General features: G+C 38.6%; 1 protein-coding gene and 1 non-coding gene across 23 annotated transcripts in view; both read left to right on the plus strand.

Moving 5' to 3' along the window:
- The window catches only part of LOC112644136 (pantetheinase), a 72,245-nt gene that overhangs the window by 10,687 nt on the left and 44,146 nt on the right, over positions 1-17,412 (plus strand). For 2 of the 22 annotated variants that reach the window (XM_049113849.1, XM_049114122.1), the window contains one exon: positions 1,428-1,565. The exons of 9 other annotated variants lie outside the window; for them this stretch is intronic. In XM_049113849.1, coding sequence (XP_048969806.1) covers positions 1,428-1,565 — 138 coding nt within the window. Of the gene's footprint in view, positions 1-1,061; positions 1,245-1,427; positions 1,609-4,879; positions 5,129-6,654; positions 6,786-17,412 lie in introns of all 22 variants that reach the window. 11 more of the 22 variants (XM_049113927.1, XM_049114099.1, XM_049113754.1 and 8 more) reach the window with 10 other exon arrangements.
- On the plus strand, positions 9,078-9,181 carry LOC112645663 (U6 spliceosomal RNA). Its single transcript, XR_003127175.3, has one exon. It is a non-coding gene; the product is annotated as a U6 spliceosomal RNA (small nuclear RNA).

A 17,412-nucleotide genomic window follows, 5' to 3' on the forward strand; every position in this document is an offset into this window, starting at 1 on the left:
GAGGGAGAAGCAGGCTCCACGCAGGGAGCCCGACATGGGACTCGACTTGAGGACTGGATCCTGGGTCTCCAGGAACACGCCCTGGGCCGAAGGCAGGTGCTAAACCGCTGAGCCACCCAGGGATCCCCCCAAGATTTATTTTTAAGTAATCTCCACACCCAACAGTGGGGCTCAAACTGGGAGGACAGGAGTCACATGCTCTACTGACTGAGCCAGCCGGGGTGCTCCTACCCACTGAGACTTTAACAAGCTGTTTCAACCCATCTGGAAATCGTTTTGGTTTTCTGCCATCAGCAGGCATAATTATTTTATTTATTTATTTATTTATTTTAAACTTTCAGACTCACACATTTTTTTTTTTCTTAATAAACTCCACACCCAATGTGAGGCTCACATTCATGAGGCCGAGATCAGGAGTTGTATGATCTACTGATTGAGCCAGCCAAGAGCCTCTGCATTATTATTTTAAAAATGAAATACAGAAACACTACTTCTTAGTCCTTTAAAGTCCTACTGCACATACCATTTCTTCGTGGGGTTATTAGAAAGCTTAGTCCTGAGACATGATATGTAACAGTATCTGCTTTATAGTACCTGCTGCATTCTACTGATTTTGTAAAGATTAAATATTTAAAAGCTTATATAAAGCTTTCAAGAAAAATGTGCCAGGCAATATGCCAAGCAGGAAATAAAACAAAAAATTTAAGGTACGTGCCCTAAAACCAACTGGGTGAGGCAGACAGGTAAACAAATCCCACAATACACTGTTAAGAGTCGCCAGAGGCTTAAGGAACCAGGGCCCAGCCTCTAAACTCAGCGCGGGGTCCACAGAGCCGTTTCCTAACAGCGGATGGTGCTGGGGATGGTGCTGGCCGGCAGAAGAGGAAGGGTGGGCTGCTCACAGGACACAGCTGTCTGCCGAGGCAGGGAGTTCCGAGTGGCAGATCCCAGAGCTGCAAGTGTGTGGCCTGGAGGATGGGTCTTCAGACGCCTCTAAGCCGGTCCACATCAGGCAAGTTCTTGAAGCAAAGGGCCTAATTCTTCTGTTCTCCCTGACTCAGGAACTCAGCATAAATTTCAGAGTTTACCAAGTTGCAGTGCCCCGGCCTCCAGCGCAGACGCAGACGCCTGCGGCCCCAAACCTCAGTGCCCCAGGCCAACTTTTCCTTCACCCACAAGTCACTTCCCAAGTTTCTACTCTGCTCCAAGCACTCACCCAAGGAGGACACTCAGGGTTTACAAAGGTAACCTGCTCATCAAGCTTCCTCAAGTGGAACTCCATCGTTTAGGTCATTTCAGGTTATTTGGTCCTGGCCCGACAGGCAGATTCTGGCCCTCATCTGCCTTTCCTTTTTCTCTTTTCCGTGTGTGTGTGTGTGTGTGTGTGTGTGTGTGTGTGTGTGTGTGTCTTCTGTTTTCTCTTACAGTCGAAACCCGCAACAGCTCCTCCGAGGCAGCATCTTAAAACTGCGACAAGAAACCAGAGTGTTCGCCCCCGCGATCCGCGGACGCCCGGGGTGGGTGTTGGCCCGTCGGCCGAGACCCGGGGCACCAGAGGAGCCTTGGTGAGGCCGGAGGCTTCGCGGCGGTGCCAGCCGGCGGGAGGAGGTGCGGGCGCCGGCCGGGGCGGGGGCGGGGGCGGGGGCGCGCACCCCTCCTCAGCGGACTCACAGGCTTTGAGGCCCCGCCTCCTCCGGGCCCAGCTCGGCTCCGCCCCCGAGGGCCCGGCCCGGCCGCAGGGCCCGCCCCCTCCGCCCCGAGCCCCGGAGAGCCCCGGAGAGCCCCGGAGAGCGCAGCGGCGGCGGGAGGCCAAGAGTTAGTTTGAATATCAAAAGAATATTGCTGGAAAATTAGAATTTGATTTTTCTCTGTTAAAAAAGCTTTCTTAGATGATTGGTTTGCTTTTTATTAGAAATCATAAACAAAATTTTCTTATGTAATCTGCCTAGAAAAAGATTTTATGCTGTTTTCATAATCAAATCTTTGCTCATTCAATAAGATAGTCCTTAATATTAAAAGAGCTAAGATTTTTTACAATTATGTAACCTTCTCTATTTACCTTTAAAATCTTTTATTGTCACTTTGTCTAAATAAATCCATAGTTTTATAATGATCTGTGATCCTTCTTTAATTAAATGCTTGAAGCTTTTGATATTTTTTGACAAATTTCCCAAAATCAAGTTATTATTATTATTTTAAGATTTTATGTTTAAGTAATCTCTACATCCGACGGGGCTTGAATTCATCACCTCAAGATCAAGAGTCAGTCTGACAGAGCCAGCCAAGTGCCCCCCAAAATCAAGTTCTAAAATAACATCTTTTGACTACAGTCTAACATTTCAATGATTTTGTTTCTCATCATGAAACAGAGGCATTAAACTAATTGCACTTATTACATGGGAAGTATTGTCAAGTAATACTAAACATTCCAGGTAAAGAATGCCACTTCTTGGCAGGTACAGGAACCTCAGAATGTTTTGCAGACCTCAACAAGAGAGGAACTCACCCAAATATATAAGTATTACATGCAGTCTGGTGGCAAATATTTGGCTTGGCTTCTGGCCTCAAGAGGCTGTTAAAAGTTCAATGTAGAGATTCCTTGTAAAAAGTTCCAACAAGGCCGATTTAAGAGTCTAAAATGATCAATTGCTATTCTTGCTGAACTCCTATATAGAATCAGGCCAAGGTTGCTCCCCCCACCCCCCGCCATATTTATTTTATAAATTAATCAGTCTTAATTTGGCTACCTTTGGTCATAAAATGAGAGTGTTTATAAAGAGAAAAATTATATTTAAGTAACATACCTTTATGGATATCAGATTCTAGATCTGATGAGACTAGATCCTGTTTTTTCCTAGTTTCCTTCAATGTCTGGTCACAACTCCTAATTAACATTTCCAATTTTTTCCTGTAATTTTGACATGGAATCACTTCATAAGTAAAAATTCCTCTTTCTTGGAGCTCTGCAAACTAAATATACACAGCTTTATGTAAACTTGAGAGAAATCACCATAACAACTCATATATAGATCATCTTCATGCCTGTTGTCACTCAGGTCACCAGACACACTTGACCTACAAACCAAAAGAGTCTGCCGGATTGCCACTGCCTGCCCTCACCCTATTTGAAGATGCTTAGCCTGATAACTAGAAATCTTCTAAACTAGCTACTCTCAGAACTCAGAAACCAGTTTTATAATTTATCTAATCTTAACCATTGCTTTTCTTTTGTTTTCATAAAAATACCTCTTCTTTATTGCATGATTAATTGAACCACAGGCTTAACTTTGAAAATACATAAGCTGGGGCACCTGGATGGCCCTGTCCATTTGTCTTGTCAATTCGTCCCAGATTTATTGGCTCTTTACCTAAAAAGTAGTCTGAACCTTGTTGTTGTCTGAAAATGCCTGCCTTGGTTGTTTCTTTAGGTCTCAATTTCATTTTGGGGCTTCCATGCACACTCAATAAAACTTTATTTTTTTCTCCTGTTAGTATGTCTCATGTCAATTTAATCTCCATACCAGCCGGAAGATGTTGAAAGGGTAGAAGTAAATTGTTTCTTCCCCCCAGAGACAATTTCCCCATGTTTTCTCCTTTGTATGAGCAGAAAGGCCACATTTGGGTAGCTTGGCACTCAGTTGGTGGCTTAGCAAAGCTAATGTAGTGACAGTAGTGATCAGAGGACGCAGCTCAGGCACCAGAGTGGAAGTTGTTGGTCCCCATCCAGTCGCAGTTTCAGCCAATGGCATTCTACCTCAAATCTTGCAGGTGTTCATCTGAAGACCTTCTCTTGACTAGTACATGCTAAGTAGGCCACAATTACAGACTGATGAGATGGTATGACATGTGAGGACAGGAGAAGGGTTATAAAGTCAGTGATTAAGTTTCTATCTTGTCTTGAGCCTGGGCCCCTGTGCTGTAACCTTTGCTAGGGTTTCTCAACTTTTTTCTTTTCCCCTAAGTTGAAACAGGAAGGCTTGGAGGGCTACAGTTGCAGTTTTCCCTTTGCCCAGGCTAATTATGCTTTGGTAAATGGTTTCCCTTGAGGACAGCCTTTGGTTGAGGAGAACAAAATGTTTTGGGCTTATTTCAAAGTTGGGAATATTTTTCTTCCCACTGTAGGAAGTATGAGGCAGAGGGATTTTTGTCTCCATTGTTCTCCCAGAGGATCTGGTGGGGTTCCTAGAGGGAAATCTCACAAAAGTCTGAGGGCCTCTCTGACACTAGGACCTCCCTAAGATTTTAACTCTTAAGCTTGTCCACACAGAGTGTCTTGGCAATTAGTTAATGACAGTTAATATGATCATACCTATTCTGGTTCCAACCACCTGTACCCTTAGAATGTGACCTCACTTGGAAATAAGATTGTTTCAGATAGAAGTTAAAATGAGGTCATTCTGGAGGAAGATAGGCAGTAAATCCAATGACTGGTGTCCTTGTAAGAAGGGGGAATTTGGACTCAGATATGCACACAGTGAGAACACCATGTGCAGACACAGGGAGAAGACAGAGATCTATGCAGAGAGAGGGGGCTTGAAAAGATCCTTCCCTTGCAGTCCCTCAGGAGGAACGACTTCGCCGACACTTTCCTCTGAAACTTCTTGCCTCAAGAACCGTGAGATAATAAATTTCTGTTGTTTAAACTGCCCAGTTTGGGGTACTTTGGGATGACAACCCTAGCAAACTAAAACATACATTTCCTTTTTAGATCCTCATAAATCCCTGCAATAAGGGTCCTTTGTTATATAAGATTTGTTTACATCTATGTCTATCGTGCAAAACCATAAGGCTTGCTTTGAGTAGATTTGATAATTTATTTTAAGGTGCTAACTCTTGGGAATCACATGATTAATTGTGTTTTCTCTCTCTACATATCAAGACTTGCTCTCTTTATCAGCAGTCATCTGACTTCAGCATGATTACCTCTCGGTTACTGGTTTATGTGGCAGTTTTGGTTCTCTGTGTCATAAAAGTCAGCTCCCGGGATACATTTATTGCAGCTGTTTATGAACATGCAGTGAAATTGCCTAATGCCACCCTAGTACCAGTGTCCCATGAAGAGGCATTGGCAGTAATGAACCAAAATCTGGACCTGTTGGAGGCAGCAATCACTTCAGCAGCAAACCAGGTACCTTCTCTCAAGCACTCTGGATTCCACCAAGAGAAAGATGGGGTCTTAGGAGACAGGGTCCCTGTCAAGTTCAATTATACTTTTGGAAAACATGTATGTTACGTAGCCAACAACTTTGTTGTACTCCTACCTCTTACCTCCTTCTCAAAATTGTTACAGCAAGGATACTGTTCTACTTCCCTAATTGTGAGATAAAATTAAGAAAATAATAGCTTCATCATCATTAAGGGGCAGTAGATCTTTGAGGAACTTGCTATATGCTCAGCAGCTCTGCTGCTCTCTTTCACTATACGTAGAGAGTGGAGGATAAGTGGATCAGGACCAGGTACTGTGCAGTGAGTATTAGTAGCCTTGGTATACTTTTGTGCTCTTAGCCTTGTGTGGGTTTTTGGATTAGTTTATAACACCAAAATAAAGTTAAGTTGCAAATTACTTAACAACATGTATTATGTACTTCATATTTCATTCTAATTACAAGATAAACTATATATGTTAATGTGTAGTGAGTTCTTGGGTTGAATGAAGGGTTAAGTATAAAGGTCTGGTTTGAATGGATATGATTTTTTTTTAAGATTTATTCATGAGAGACAGCGAGAGAGAGAGAGAAGAGAGAGAGAGGGGCAGAGACACAGGTAGAGGGAGAAGCAGGCTCCATGCAGGGACCCCGATGGGGTACTCAATCCCAGATCCCAGGATCACGCCCTGAGCTGAAGGCAGATGCTCAACCACTGAGCCACCCAGGCGTCCCTGAATGGATATGATTTAAACAAGATATTTGTAGGTCAGGTATAGAGGGAGATTATGTGAAGTGTGATGAGTCATGAATACATACATGTAACTCCTATCTACCAATATACATTCTTATACAATACAAACATTTTAAATACTATGAAGAATTCTGAGGTCCTTTTTCATCCTTAGTCCAACTATTTTCTTAAAAGCTGCAGCAGCTTTCAGGGTGACTCTCCCATCTGAAGGGGCCCCAGTGAGCTCATGGTGTACCTCTGGGCTTGGCACCCTTTGGGGAATCCGTGTCTGAGTGCTCTCCTTCTGAGAAGCCAGAATCACTTTTACAGAGTGATTTGGAGAGCAGGGAAGGTTGGAGCAGAGGAGGAAGTAAAATGGAGAATTTGAGTATAAATCAATCCTGTAATACAACACCCGACTGAAGTGGGCGGGGGGGGGGGGGGGGAGGGGGAGGGGGGGTTGGGGGGGAATGGGGGGAGCGATTTTGAGAAGAATTGGTTTTATGCTTAACAACCGCAGTGGATAGCAAACCTTTCAATAAGCTATTGATGTTTAAGAAAGAATGAAAATGTTATAGAGAAAAGGTGGTGGGATTAGACTATGCAATTGTGAAAAAAAATTATAAAAATACAGAACACAAAAAATTAAGATTGAAAGAAAGAAAAGGCCTGGATGGCTGTTGCTAATCCATTCAGTTTCTCAGGTTCCTTTACAGACCCTCTCTTGGATTGTTTTCTTACCTGAGAAATATTTTAATTGAGCTACATTTTTAACAGGGTGCACATATTATTGTGACTCCAGAAGATGGTATTTATGGCTGGAACTTTAGCAGGGAAACTATCTACCCATACTTGGAGGATATCCCAGACCCTGGAGTGAACTGGATCCCTTGTAATAATCCTAAAAGGTAAGGAAATAGGTGGTGGACAATTCAATCATGAACATGAACTTCCTTTATCTGGAAGGACTTTGTAGAAGATCACTGTGTAAGATCCACTGTCAACTCTAAGTTCAAGACCATTTTATTATTTTTCATCTCCTGTGGATACATTTATTAGGAAAGTGAATATGAGTTGTGAAATCACAGAAAATCAGTCCAGGAAGGTAACACAGAAATCATCAAATTCAATGTGAATATATTTCCATTGAGAAAAGGAACCTGGAGAGAGAATAGCATAACTTGCTTAGGGATACAGGGGTAGTGGTGAGTCAAAGATGACTAAAGGTGACTAAACAATCAAACTTTAGTTTTCTGACTTCTTACCAGTGAACAGAAAATTGTTGTCCCGTGTTTCCATAATTTGGAAACTGTGTGAGAAAATGGCAAAATAGAGCCACGTGTTAGTTCCGGATTTAAAATTTTCCTTCTTACGTCAATAAGATAGCTGAATGAGGTTAATGTGTATGAAGTCCTAAGAGCTTAAAGTGATGATGTAGCAGAACTGCGGAAGTGGTTTAAGCCAGGTCTAGACTTTATTTTTAAGATCGTATTTATTTATTAATGAGAGACACAGGGAGAGAGGCAGAGACACAGGCAGAGGGAGAAGCAGGTTCCACGCAGGGAGTCCGATGTGGGACTTGATCCCAGGATCCTGGGATCACACCCTGGGCTGAAGGCAGGCGCTAAACCTGAGCCACCCAGGTGTTCCTTTTTTTTTTTTTTTTTTTTAAGATTTTAGGGTGTGTGTTCTAAGAAAGCATTTTGTAGTCTTTATTGGATATAGCAAACAGTCTGAAAGATACAGTTTAAATGTGCATATATTTGGATATATGATGGACTTTCAAGATTAATAGAGACAGAAGGGAAATATGTTATCAGGACTGTTTAAAAAAATCTCAAACACCAGAATTCTATTTAATGTACTTATTCTACCAGTTGTGGTGATCTGAAAAGACTTCGGCTAAATGTTTCAAGTGATGTGATGTATTGTGTTTAATACCTAGGTATTTCAGACATTAATTGAAGCAAACGAGAGAGAAGAATTGTCAAATACTCATTCTTTATATATAATGCATTAAGATAATTTTTTAGATGTGGTTTCTCATCCTTCTTGGTCTTTTTCAAGGATATGTTTTTGTTGATAATTGGTATGGTTTTGCTTATATTAATTGTACCAATTTGTAGATCTATCTAATGGTCTCGGTTTGATACTCAAAGAAAGCTTTTACTACTATTGCCAGGAGATAGCGCTAAATTTCCATTCATTTAACTGTTATTTTACACTTCTCAGCTCTTCTTCAATAACCTACCTCCTATTAACCATCTATTATTTAAAGATTGTGCCAAGAGAGAATAAATATGGCTACATGTTACATGTAGTAGGGTCTCACTTTTGAAGATTGCTTTTTAAATTACTTACTGGGACAACTACTGGTAACCTGATAAGAATAAAGAAATCAGGGGCACCTGGGTGGCTCAGATGGTTAAGCATCTGTCTGCCTTCTGCTCAGGTCATGATCCCAGAGTCCTGGAATTGAGCCCCAAGCTCCCTGCTCATAGGGGTGTCTGCTTTTCCCTATTCCTCTCCACCCTGCTCGTGTGTGTTCTCTCTCTCTCTGTTTCTCTCTCAAATGAGTAAATGAAATCTTTAAAAAAAAAAAAAAAAAAAAGAATAAAGAAAACATTAACAAGCATTCCAGTATTTCCATTTTTCCATACTGTCTGGTAGTGCCCTAGGTCAATCCTTGTTTCCTTTAATCTGAGCTATTGCAACAGCTTTCTAATGATTCCCTGTATTTAGTCTCTTATCATTCTAATACATTCTATACCCTAATGGCCTATTATCTTAAGGAAAATTCAGATCATGTGACTTCTGTCCTCAAAACCTTTTGTCTATTAAATTTGAAGTAAGTTTTTAGCTTTTTGTGCTGAGCTCTTTTATGATCCCAAATGCATCTTTTAAATTCCCCTTTCCCTTTTCTATCCCTAATGATGCCTCTGCTCCAACCAGATTGACTACTTCCCTGAACAAGATTTCCCTTTTCTTAACCTCCAAGGGTCTCTTTTTTCCTAATTTTTTTTTATTGTGGTAAAATATATAGAGCATAAGGTTTACTATCTTAACCATTTAAAATGTACAGTCAGTAGTATTAAGTATATTCGTATTGTTATTCCACCATCACTATCACCCACCTCCAGAACCCTTTTTATCTAGCAAAACTCAAACTCTATACCCATTAAACAATAATTTTGCTTGCGGTCATTTTGGCAGCACCTATACTAAAATTGGAGCAATACAGAGAATATTAGCATGGCTCTTGCACAAGGATGACATGCAAATTCCTGAAGCACTCCATATTTTTAGAAAAGAAAGAGGAGACATTATAGTGATACCACAGAAATACAAAAGATTATGAGAAGAGGCTACTATGAATAAGTATATGACAACAAATTGGACAACGTAAGATAAATCCATGGATTTCTAGAAATAGGGAACCTAACAAGACCAATAATGATTAAGGAGATTGGATCAGTAATCAAAAAATTCCCAGCAAAGGAAAGCTTGAACCAAATGAATTACAGATAAATTCTACAAATATTTAAGGAAGAGTTAATGCCAGTCCCTCTTAAACTCATCTAAAATATTTAAGAGGAGGGAACATTCCCAAATTCACTTAATGGAGCCAGGGTTACCTTGATGCCAGTTAGATAAGGATACCACAAGGTAAAAAAAAAAGAAACCACTACAGGCCAATATCCCTGATGAATACAGACATAGAAGTTCTTAACAAAATACTAGGAAACCAAATTCAATAGCATATTAAAAGGATAAGAGACCATGATTAAATGGAATTTGTCCTGGCATGCAAGAATTTTTCAACATAAGTAATACAAAAATGTGATACACCATATTAATAGAATGAAATATGAAAATCATAAAATCACTTCAATAGATGCAGAAAAAGCATTTGACAAAATTCCACATACTTTCATTATAGAAACGATCAAGAAAGTCAATATAAAAGGGACACATCTCAACATAATGAAGGCCATATATGGCAAGCCTGCAGCTAAAAGCATACTGATAGAAATTTGAAGAATCCCTCTAAGATCAGGGAAAAGACAAGGGTGTCCACTCTCCATACTCCTATTCAATGTACTACTAGAAGTCTTAGCCAGAGCAATTAGTCAAGCGAAGAAATAAATGGCATCCAAATTGGAAAGGAAGAACTAAAATTGTTTCCATTTGCTGCTGCTGTGTCTTGTATAAAGAAAATCCTAAGGACTTCACCAAAAAACTATGAAACCCAAAGCTAAATAACCCAGTTAAGAAATGGGCAGAAGATATGAATAGACATTACTCCACAGAAGACATTCAGATGGCTAACAGACACATGAAAAAATGCTCAACATCACTCATCATCAGGGAAATACAAATCAAAATCATGGTGAGATACCACCTCACACCTGTCAGAATGGCTAAAAAATAATAACACAGGAAGCAACAGATGTTGGTGAGGATGTGGAGACAGGGGAATCCTCTTACACAGTTGGTAAGAATGCAAACTGGTGTAGCCACTCTAGAAAACGGTATGGAAATTCCTCAAAAGCTAAAAATAGAACTACCTTCTAACTCAGGATGTATACTACTAGGTACTTACCCACAGGATACAAAAATACAGATTTGAAGGGGCACATCCATCCCGATATTTATAGCAGCATTATCAACAATAGCTAAGCTATGCAAAGAGCTTAAATGTCCATTCACTAATTGATAAAGGTGTAGTATAGGGATACTTGGGGGGCTCAGTTGGTTAAGCATCTGCCTTCAGCTCAGGTCATGATTTTGAGGTCCTGAGATTGAGCTCCACATTGGGCTCTCTGCTCAGTGGGAAGTCTGCTTCTCCCTCTCCCTCTTTCTCTGTCCTTCCCCCCTCCCTACTCATGCTCTCTCTCTTCTCACAAATAAATTTTTAAAGAAGATGTAGTGTACACACACACACACACACACACACACACACACACGGAATGTTACTCAGCTATCAAAAAGGATGAGCTCTTGCCATGTGCAACAACATGGATGGAGCTAGAGTATATTATGCTAAGTGACATAAGTCAGAGGAAGACAAATCCCATATGATTTCACTCATATGTGGAATTTAAGAAACAAAACAGATGAATATATGGGAAGGAAAAAAAAAGAGGGAGGCAAACCATAAGAGACTCTTAATTCTATAGCTAGAGTTCTCTATAGAACAAAGATTGATGGAGGGAGATGGGTGGGGAAATGGGCTAGATGAATAATGAATATTAATGAGAGCACTTACTGTGATGGGCAGTAGATGTTATTGATAAATGATAAATCACTAAATTCTATACCTGGAGCCAATTAATTAGAATTCAAATAAAAATTGGAAAAAAAAAGTGAATTCAGGAAAGTTGCAGGATACAAAATCAATATATTAAAGTCAGTTCTATTTCTGTATACTAATGATGAACCATTAAAAAATAATCTCATTTACAAAGTACCAAAAATAATAAAATACTTAGGAATAAATTTAACAAAAGAAGGGAAGGGAAAGATCTGTACACCAAAAATAATCAGACATTAAGGGAAGAAATTGAAGAAAACATAAATAAATGAAAAGATCCTGTGTTCTTGGATTGGAAGAGTTAATAGTGTTAAAATATTCATACTACCCAAACCATCTACAGATTCAGTGCTATGCTTATCAAAATTAAAATTGTATCTTCATAGAAATAGAAAAAAAATAGATCCTCAAATTTGTATGGAGCTACTGAAGATTCCAAATAGCCAAAGCAATCTTGAGAAAGAACAAAGCCAGAAGCATCACACTTCCGGATTTCACTCTATATTAGAAAGCTATAGTAATCAAAACTTACTGTGCTATTTTATTGGCATAAAAACAAACACATAGACCAGTAGAACAGACTCCAAAGCCCAGAAGTAAATCATGTGTATATAGTCAACTAATATTTGACAAAGCAGCCTTGAATATACAATGGAAAGAGGATAGTCTCCTCAATAACTGGTATTGGGAAAACTGTATATTCATATGCAAAAGAGCAAAATTGAACCTTTATCTTACACCATTCACAAAAATTAACTCAATGTATTAAAGATTTAAACATAAGACCTGAAAACCGTAAAACAGTTGAAGAAAACAGGGAAACATCTTGACATTGGAGTTGGTAAGGACTTTTTAGATATGACACCAGAAGCATAAAACAAAAAAAGCAAAGATCAACAAATAGAACTACCTCAAGGTAAAAGCTCAGCACAGCCAAGGAACAAATGAAAGGGCAACCTATAGAATGAGAGAAAATATTTGCAAATCTTATATCTGATAAGGGCTTAATATCCAAAGATATGTAAGGAATTCACACAACTCAATAGTTAAAAAGGGAGAGAAAGGGACAATGGATCTAAATAGACATTTCCCCCAAACATTGACTAATCAAGTAAATGCAAGAAAAAGCAAATCAAACCCACTGTATGATATCTCACGCTCACTGGAAATCTCCTGGAATTATCAAAAAGATAAGGGATAACAATTGCTGAAGAGAATACAAAGAAAACCTTTCTACTGTTGGTGGGAATATAAAGGGGTGCAGTCACTGTCGAAAACAGTATGGAGTTTCCTCAAGATATAACTACCGTATGATCCACAAGGAAGTGAAATCGTTATTTCCAAAAGATATCTGCACCTCTATGTTTATTGCAGCATTTTCTACAATAGCCAAGACATAGAAACAATGAAGTGACCTTTAACAGATGAATGGATAAAGAAATGTGTTATATACATATATTCAATGGAATATTATTCAGCCATGAAAAAAAATATTGCCATTTGCAACAACATGGATGAACCCCGAGAACATTCTGCTAAGTGAACTAAGCCAGGCAGAGGACAAAAAACTGCATGATCTCACTTATAAGTAGAGTCTAAAAATGCCAAACTTATAGAAGCAGAGAGAATATAGTTGCTAGGGGCTGATGGTGGGAGAAATGAGACAAAAGTTAGGCAAAGGATACAAACTTCTAGTTATAAGAGGGAATAAGTTCCAGAGATCTAATGTATATCATGGTGACTATAGTTAACAATACTCTATTGTTTGCTTGAAAGTTGCAAGTGGAGTGAATATTAAATGCTCTCACCGTATTAACAATCAAACAGTAATTATACTAAAGAATGTGTTAACCTAATTGTGGTAAACATTAATATATACATGTATCAAATCACATTTTATATTTTGATCTCACACAATGTTAAATATCAACTATATGTCAGTAAAGCTGGAGAAAGAACACAATAACTCCCTATTTCCCCATCTCTGTAGCCCCTGGCAGTCATCACTTTACTTTCTATATTGATGAATTTGGCTACTCTGACTATGCTAGCTACCTATATATTACCTTTTTGTGATTGACTTATTTCACTTAGCACAATGTTTTCAAAGTTCATTCGTGTTATAAGCACGTGTCAGAATTTCCTTCCTTTTTAGGCTGAATATATTCTACTGTGTATGTATAACCACATTTTACTACCTTTCATCCATTGATGGACACTTGAGTTACTTCCACCTTTAGGTATTGTGAATACGTTGCACTGAACATAAGTATACAGATGTATCTTCAAGACCCTGCTCTCAATTTTTTGGAAATTATATCCTGAAGTGTAACTGCCAAATCATATGCTGGTTCTATTTTTAATTTTTTGAGGGACTACCAAACTGGTTTCCTGGCAGTTCTTTTCCTAATCAGTGTCATTTTTACATTTTCACCAACAGCGCCTTTGTGTTCCAATTTCTCCACATCCTCAGAAACCCTTGTTATTTTCCTTTTTTTTTTTTTTTTTTTAAGTAGTAGACATTCTAAAGGGTGTGAGGTGACATTTCATTGTGGTTTTGATTTGCATTTTCCTAGTGATTAGTGAGGTTGAGCATCTTTTCACATGCTTATAGGCCATTTGCATGGCTGGTTCTTTTGTTTGTTTGTTTTTGTTTTTGTTTTTTAAGAAAAGACTATTCAAGTCTTTTGCCCATTTTAAATCAGATTGTTGTTGAATTTTAAGAGTTCTCTTGTATTGTGAATATGAATATAAATTGTTCTTCTTTGTCTCTTGTAATCTTTTTTTTAAAATCTATTTTACCTGATATTAGCATAGAGTGTCTTAATTTCTCCCTCACATTTGAACAGTATTGCTGGATACCAGATTCTTATTTGACATTTTTTTCTTCCAACTCTAAATATATTGGCCCACCTTTCTTCTCTAAAGTGTCTGATCAAAAACTGCTAATAATTTCACTGGGGATTCCTTGTATGTATAATCACTTATGTGGCTTTCAAAATCCTTATTTTGTTTGGCTTCTGACAATTTGATTACAACATGTCTTGGTATGGGTGTCTTTGAGTTCATCCTTCCTGGAGATCATTGAACTTGGTTATTTATATTCATGTCTTTAATTAAATTTGGGAAGTTCTTAGATATGATTTCTTCAAATAATCTCTGTCTCTCTCACTCTTGGACTCATATAATCTGTGTATTAGTCCACTTTGTGGTGTCCCACAGCTCCCTTAGGCCTTGTTCACTTCATTTTTCCCACCTGGCCCTGAAGGTCTTTGCTTCTTGGACTATTCTTGGGAGTAGACTTTGGATCATGGGGTTTTCATCAAACTCAGATCCCTCTCTAGGGATGCCCTCTGTATCTTTTGGTCAAAGCATAAAAAGGTTTATTGGTTTGAGTCACTATTAATTGATAATTAAATAGTAAGAACATGGTAAGATCAATGGCCGAAAGATGAATCCTTTTAAATTGGCTAAATTAAAAAAAGTCTTTATGGTGAGCTTTTAATTGTTTTATTAGTATAAAGCTAGCTTTAAAAGGATTCCTTTGACAAGATAAAGAACAGAAATTAGACTTAAGGCAAAAAATTAATGTCTATATCCATTGCAAATTTCCTTCTTAAAATCTGACCCGATCTGTCAGTTTTAACTTCCCTTTCCTTATAAGATTTATTTTAGACAGCAGTCCAGCTTAATCTCAAAGCTCAAAGTATACAGGCTATTCTAAATGCTGGAAGCCAAGAAGTAAATTTGGCAGAAGTACCTGGGACAGGGAGTAGGGCTTGCTTTGCTGTAATCCGGGTCTGCCAGCTTTAGGCATTTTATGCAATGACCTTGGCAGATGGATCTAGAACTATGCATCTCCCCCCCCCCCACCCCCACAGAATTCATCATGTCTCTTGAACAGCAACAGATCTTTTAAATTATAAAGCCCCTTTTCCTCCACTTTCAAAAGATCCTACAAATTTAGAGGATTTAGAAATGTTAATGGCTGTTCAAACCCCAATCACAGAGAACTTGGCTGCTAGGAAAGTTTCTTTCAGCTCCTGATTATATTATGATTATTAGGCAAACCAGAAGGCCCCCTGGAGCCCAGCCCCCTTCACAGAGGAAACAGATCACCAAAATTTCTCCTAAGCCCTCCTGCAATTAATCAGTGGAAGGATGATTCTCAGGGCCTAATAATAATAAAAAGCCCAAGGTTAAATTACATACTTAGAAAAAAACTTTTACTAAAATGCTTTTATACAGAATTTATGAAGGCATAAAACTTTTGATCTCCATTTTAGTTAAACATCTCCCTATATATATTAGTAAAAAAGGCAGGTCAATCCCTTGATATTCAGGCTACAATCCCAAATCTTTAGGGGGAATTAAAGACAATTGTCTTGTGTTACAAATCTCTATACAACTAGAAATGCAACTCTAAAAACAAGTCAAAACCCACCTATTTTTACTGATCTCAAAATCTTGCCTATTCCTCTCAATGCTTTATAGACATAAAAGATCAGGATATTGGAACAAAATTGTTCTGTACCTAAAATAGTTTCCCAAATCTTTTTGGCAACTTGAAACCTTGAAGGTTTGCTAAGTGATAAGTGATAAGGTTAAGTTCACTGAATATCTAGGTCATTTCAAATAACATGAAATAATAAACATTAAATGCTGAACATACATTTATCTACTGGTGGTTTCCTTATTACTCTAGAGAAACTAAAAATTTGGGTCTGCTAGTAAAGATGTTCTGTTCTTTTTAATAAAAGATTGTACTATGAAGAAACACATGTTTCTAGAAATTATGAAATATAGTCATAAATTTGCCAATCTAAAAAATGCTGGGAAAACAGACAATTCACTGTTGCTTACTACTTAGTTTTCACTAGAAATTAAAATTTCTAAGGATTAAAAAGTTGTAATTAACATATTTGACTAAAGCTGCTAAAAATTATAAGGGAAACAACCCTGTGAGATAGAGTTTTTGGTAAGAAACAGTATGACGAATGGCAATACATTTTTGTTGAGGGCAAAAATAATTCTTCCTGAAGTGAATCTAGTTATTTAGAAAGGGAAAACTTAAAAACCAAGTAAAAAATAAAAAAATAAATATTACAAACATGATTTATGAAAAAAAACTCCTTTGAAAAAAATTTTATATATAGCTAAGGTTAGGATAAGTATATTTAAGAGTTAGTTTTTTGTTTTTTTTTTTAAGATTTTATTTATTTATTCAGAGAGACACAAGAGAGAGAGAGAGAGGCAGAGACACAGGCAGAGGGAGAAGCAGGCTCCACGCAGGGAGCCCGACATGGGACTCGACTTGAGGACTCGATCCCGGGTCTCCAGGAACACGCCCTGGGCCGAAGGCAGGTGCTAAACCGCTGAGCCACCCAGGGATCCCCCCAAGATTTATTTTAAGTAATCTCCACACCCAACAGTGGGGCTCAAACTGGGAGGACAGAGTCACATGCTCTACTGACTAGCCAGCCGGGTGCTCCTACCCACTGAGACTTTAACAAGCTGTTTCAACCATCTGGAAATCGTTTTGGTTTTCTGCCATCAGCAGGCATTATATTATTTTATTTATTTATTTATTTATTTATTTTAAACTTTCAGACTCACACATTTTTTTTTCTTAATAAACTCCACACCCAATGTGAGGCTCACATTCATGAGGCCGAGATCAGGAGTTGTATGATCTACTGATTGAGCCAGCCAAGAGCCTCTGCATTATTTTAAAAATGAAATACAGAAACACTACTTCTTAGTCCTTTAAAGTCCTACTGCACATACCATTTCTTCGTGGGGTTATTAGAAAGCTTAGTCCTGAGACATGATATGTAACAGTATCTGCTTTATAGTACCTGCTGCATCTACTGATTTGTAAAGATTGAATATTTAAAAGCTTTATAAAGCTTTCAAGAAAAATGTGCCAGGCAATATGCCAAGCAGGAAAAAAAACAAAAAATTTAAGGTACGTGCCCTAAAACCAACTGGGTGAGGCAGACAGGTAAACAAATCCCACAATACACTGTTAAGAGTCGCCAGAGGCTTAAGGAACCAGGGCCCAGCCTCTAAACTCAGCGGGGTCCACAGAGCCGTTTCCTAACAGCGGATGGTGCTGGGGATGGTGCTGGCCGGCAGAAGAGGAAGGGTGGGCTGCTCACAGGACACAGCTGTCTGCCGAGGCAGGGAGTTCCAGGCAGATCCCAGAGCTGCAAGTGTGT

Source organism: Canis lupus, chromosome 1 (assembly GCF_003254725.2).
Source record: "Canis lupus dingo isolate Sandy chromosome 1, ASM325472v2, whole genome shotgun sequence".
In the NCBI taxonomy this organism is placed as follows: domain Eukaryota; kingdom Metazoa; phylum Chordata; class Mammalia; order Carnivora; family Canidae; genus Canis; species Canis lupus.